This window comes from Sphaeroforma arctica, assembly GCF_001186125.1.
Source record: "Sphaeroforma arctica JP610 unplaced genomic scaffold supercont1.945, whole genome shotgun sequence".
NCBI lineage: Eukaryota > Ichthyosporea > Ichthyophonida > Sphaeroforma > Sphaeroforma arctica.
In genome coordinates, this window is record NW_014039613.1 from 17,784 (window position 1) to 21,540 (window position 3,757).

The following is a 3,757-nucleotide window of genomic DNA, read 5'->3' on the forward strand; positions in this document are numbered from 1 at the left end:
ATATAACTAGTATACTATATATACTATATATATGTGTGTGTGTGTGTTGTGTGTGTGTGTGTGTGTGTTGTTGTTTAATTAATTACTATATATATATATATATATATGTATATAAACATATAAATATACATATATATGTATATATATATATATATATATGAATGTTGGTACATATAGCTCCTGTCATACCAAGAACCTAAGTAGAACTCATGCTGACTAAATACGAGTAGAAAACAAGCGGCTTGAGAGAAATTGGCACGGGAGGCATTACGTTTAAATTAATCATGCATAATAACATCTAGACTATTCATTTGTAACAACACAGCCGTAATAACATCTAGACTATTCATCTAAATCAACACAGCCGTGATAACATCTAGACTATTCATCTAAATCAACACAGCCTTGATAACAGTCATCTAAATCAACACAGCCGCGATAAAGATGGTGGGCAGATATGTTTTCCTGAACGCAAACGAGCGCTAAAACTGATAGCATGATTGACGGATAACATAACTCTAATGAGAGATCACATGCAATCACACTCCAGAAATGCCATCCACACAATCACAAACCAATTAACCAACCAGCCAACCACAATCGTCCCATGAATTACATATAACCCTACAACCCTACCACAGACTACTCACAATCCAAACACTGAGCCGCCACAGATCGTCTCAGCTCGCTCGAAAGACGCGACACTACACTGAACGACACCCCAACACTACAGCAAACTCAGACAGACCAACCAGCCGGACAAATCAGAGGTCACTCTCACGGAACGCACCACACTCTATTCAGCGTGACACAGCCTTGGATGACGGAACGCATCACACTCTATTCAGCGTGACACAACCTTGGATGTATAAACGCTATACACCATCCTTGACCTCCAAGGTATATGTTCCTCACCAGAAACCCTACAACCCTACAAACCCGACAACCCTACGACAGACCCCCGTTACAACCCAACCGCAACGCTAACAACCTTGCCGGGATACTCGGGCGCGGCGTTGGTATCGGTGTCGTCAAACATCTGATAGCCTTTAATGTGGACCGCACTGGTCATCGCATTGTACGATATGGTGACATTGGCCGTGGGCCAGTGATACACCGTGAGCACATGCACAAACCGTTTGGCAGGGTCGGCATTCTGGGGGTTCAGATAGCGCATCTGGGATGGGGGTGTGTGTGTGGGGGGGTGCAATTGGGGTGTTAGTGTGGGATACAGGGGTCTGATAAAGGGCCTCAACAAGGCTCACCGTGTGACCTAGGGACAGTGATATACCTTCGACCCGTGCACGGTACGTGTCAGAAGGGGTCTGTGACGCGCGAAGGCACACACCAGGAATCTAGTTCAGGTTTATTACATGGTTTATATTTTGATACATACGCTAACAAGCACAATGGTAGGTAGATGTAAACGACTGGTAGCCCTGACGATGATACAACCCACGCACAATGTGACATGACAAACACTGCTGGTTTAATGGCACACTCAGCCCCATGGGCTCTACAGAGTGATAGCTTTATTCAACACAACACTGGCCAACAGCATCATACGACAACGACATACAACTACATACTATAACTACAAACACCTACATACTACAACTACATACTATAACAACATACGACAACGACATACAGCTACCCACTATAACTACATACGACAACGGCATACAATTACATACTACAGCTACATACTATAGCTACAGACAACAACGACTTTAACTACATACTACAACTACATACTATAACTACATACGACAACGACATACAAATACATACTACAACTACATACTATAACTACATACAAAATAACGACATTAAACTACATACTGCATCTACATGTAATAACTACATACGATAACGACATACAACTACATGCTACAACTACATACTATTACTACATACGACGACATACAACTACTTACTGTGTGGTGAAGCCTTGCATAGCTTCGGCCACCAAAAAAAATATTAAGGCGAGTAAGCCTCAAAGGCTATACGTGACCTAGTTTGCTCGACTGTACCCCACACATAAACCCCAACTGGACTCAGTTCGAAAGTTTGGAACGGTATGCGTTGACTGCACATCCGCAAAGACAGTATGAGAGAAGACTTCACGTCAGTGTGTGCATTAGTCGTCACGCATCCACGCCGCAAACACGTACTCAACAGGAATACGCCACCACAGCACCTGCAGAGGTATATGGGGCCGAGACTGCACCTGCAAATAAATATGGGCCAAAAATGCACCTGCAAAGAAATAGGGGACAAGACCGCACTTACAACGAAATATGAGACAAAACTGCACCTACAAGGAAATATGGGCCAAGACTACACCTCTGTATGCACACCACCCAACACACGCGTGTACCACCATGGCACCTGAACTGTACCCAACCCACACGCCATACCGGCAACACGCTGCCAAGCTCCTTCAGCTCAGCATCCAGCACATACTTAAGAGTGAGCTCAAACATGTAGCGATCGATACTGTCACCGATATGATGCACCCACGTGTTACGCAGCCTATCCACCGGAAATATCTGAGCAGCGTGTAGGTAAGAAGGTAAGAGAAGACCATCCATTGACTTGGGGTAGCATACATAGGCGTGTAGGTAAGAAGGTAAGAGAAGACCATCCATTGTCTGGGGGTAGTATACATAGGCGTGTAGATAAGAAGATAAGAGAAGACCACCCATTGACTGAGGGTAGCATACATACATAGGCGTGTAGGTAGGAGCATACATAGGCGTGTCACATACATATACAGATTGCACGGCTAGCTGTAACATGCGACAACAGATGACTACACAACACCAGATGGAGTGCACCTCCACCGCTGAATTGTGCCAACCGACAACAAAACACAGCCCTCGTAATATTGGCCTTGAAATGCGATAGAAAGCCTAAAGCATCTAATGAAGCATGTAGATGTTTTATGTTCATGAGTCCATAAGCACATACTTTCATCATGGGCAATACTCTACATACGAGAAAACGGCTGACAATAAGGGTGGGAAGAGCAACCACGGCACTGTGTGGATACATCATTGCACTAGTCCACATGTGCTATCCGTGTCTCTGTGGTGTTACCATTCCACTAGTCCACATGAACTGTTCTGTGTGTCTGGGTGGAATGCTACCACAAGTGTACACCTACGCATCCATACACTTTCTGTCATATAGACCATGCCATATAGGCTAATGGGTGTGAGTGTGGTTGTGGTGCATTGGCGTGAGAGCATGTCCAGCACCCAAGAATCTGAAGTGACACGGTACGTATAAGTACCTATTTCCAGTAACAACTAACATAGTATGCCTATATCTACCTACCACTTACAGTAACAACTAACATAGTATGCTTATATCTACCTACCACTCACAGTAACAGCTCACATAGTATGCTTGTATCTACCTACCTGTAATCTTTCGTCTTGCAGATAGTCCTTCCACAGATAGCGTGTGTGAAACGGCCACTCGTGCCCGCACTCTCCGCCCATCGCCGGCTGAATATGATCAGGTATTGCCTTGTCGTATTGACCTGTACACAGGTGATGCATGCACATGAGCCGTGTTGTGTTGTGTAGAGTGGGTTGTACTCGATCCTTTGAATGTGTGTATATTCATTGCATTTACTTCAGCCGGTGGGGTGATGTATTCGGTCTACAGCCAGATTCCAACTTAGGTGTGTACAAGCATCACCCTATATAAATATATATGTGTGTATTATATATAAATATATATA

At 44.1% G+C, this 3,757-nt stretch overlaps 1 protein-coding gene across 1 annotated transcript; it reads right to left on the reverse strand.

Moving 5' to 3' along the window:
* Positions 1-964: 964 nt before the first annotated feature.
* On the reverse strand, positions 965-3,578 carry SARC_09372 (hypothetical protein; the record flags this gene model as incomplete). The annotated part of the gene is made up of 3 exons (XM_014296616.1): positions 965-1,177; positions 2,424-2,555; positions 3,432-3,578. 3 exons carry the CDS (start codon positions 3,576-3,578, stop codon positions 965-967), a joined length of 492 nt encoding a protein of 163 aa, XP_014152091.1.
* Between the last annotated feature and the right edge of the window lie 179 nt (positions 3,579-3,757).